Source organism: Cyprinodon variegatus, unplaced genomic scaffold (assembly GCF_000732505.1).
Source record: "Cyprinodon variegatus isolate N-32 unplaced genomic scaffold, C_variegatus-1.0 Scaffold1349, whole genome shotgun sequence".
NCBI lineage: Eukaryota > Metazoa > Chordata > Actinopteri > Cyprinodontiformes > Cyprinodontidae > Cyprinodon > Cyprinodon variegatus.
In genome coordinates, this window is record NW_015151802.1 from 34,526 (window position 1) to 35,837 (window position 1,312).

At 47.0% G+C, this 1,312-nt stretch overlaps 1 protein-coding gene across 2 annotated transcripts in view; it reads right to left on the reverse strand.

Annotated features, from left to right (window-relative positions):
- The window catches only part of kifc3 (kinesin family member C3), a 48,328-nt gene that overhangs the window by 16,197 nt on the left and 30,819 nt on the right, over window positions 1–1,312 (reverse strand). For both annotated transcript variants that reach the window (XM_015402441.1, XM_015402442.1), the window contains exon 2: window positions 1,152–1,302. In XM_015402441.1, coding sequence (XP_015257927.1) covers window positions 1,152–1,302 — 151 coding nt within the window. The remainder of the gene's footprint in view (window positions 1–1,151; window positions 1,303–1,312) is intronic.

Here is a 1,312-nt window from a genome sequence, read left to right on the forward strand (position 1 = left end):
CCTGTCCGCTGCAGCTCCTGACAGCAATGTCCTGACAGCAATGTCCTGACAGCAATGTCCTGACAGCAATGTCCTATTGTTATTATTATAGAAACTGGAAAAGACATCAAACACTTTCTGCTTAAAACCACAGAGAAGGTTCCATAGCGCGATCCATCTCTCCTTTTATTCAGGAGATGCACCACAGGGGGGGGGGGCAGGCCACGGCTAGCCCGCTTAAATATTAATTATTATTAGGATAACATTTTACATTTTCAATATTCTGGATTCAGAAACGGTAGGCTAATATTTTTTCCAGTTTTACTTGCATTTAAATCAATTGTAAGCTGAACTGTAGACGGCTATTATGCTCAAATGCACCCGGGAGGGGGGGCATCCTATGGTGTTTAAAATGATTGATTATAACTTATTATATTTCTATTTCATACATGAACGTGACGATGAGCGGCATATGGTGAAGAATCGGCCGGTAATGAGCTCAGCTGAGCTCAGCGTGTTTAATTCCTCAAACTAGTGACAGGAAATGCCCTGAGCAGTAGGCGAACGTCGGAATCATGCAGGAATTGCGGGCGGGAGCGAACAAACTGTTACAGGTGCGGGCGGGAGTGGAACGGAAAATGTGTCAGCGCAGACCTCTATCCGGTTCTGTGGGGCTCTGAGCGATTCGACTGTGAAATTATATTTTAAGGTGGATCATAATCTGGATGAACTGAATAAACAGATGAAGCTTTCAGGAGGAATTTCTCCCTTAAAAACAGATTCTAACCATTTTTTAGCCGCTGATCACAGCAGATACAGCAGAGCTGCTCTTTGCCACTGAACACGGAGCAGCAGAAGCGTCTCTGCAAACTTTCCTGGCTGCGCTTCAGGAGCGTCGGACCTTAACGTGGAAAAGCATCAGAAATGAAGCAGCAGACGGCGTTTTGCTGCTCATGCTGTGAGCGTAGCGTACGATGGACCCTTCATGTGATTCCAGGTCTCTGACCTAAAGTTACCAACCGACAGAGAAAAGTTCCTATAAGCAGGATTTCTGCTCCTGGGTCGGAGGTTATGTTTGGTTTGAACTGGTCCTGGTTTTGTTTAGGGGTCAGGTCAGGTCATAGGAAGGTCCTCATAAGTTATAGAAAGATAAGAGTGGAAGATGGTCTCACCTTTGGGCGTGGCCAAGAACTGCTCCTCCTGCAGCGTCCGAGCTCCTCCCACCTTCTGATGCTGCACAGCCTGATGCTGCAACCGCTGCTGACGGGAAACCTCCTCCGAACAGAACCGAGCCTGAAACTCGCACACTTTGTCCTGCAGAGTCTGCAAAAAG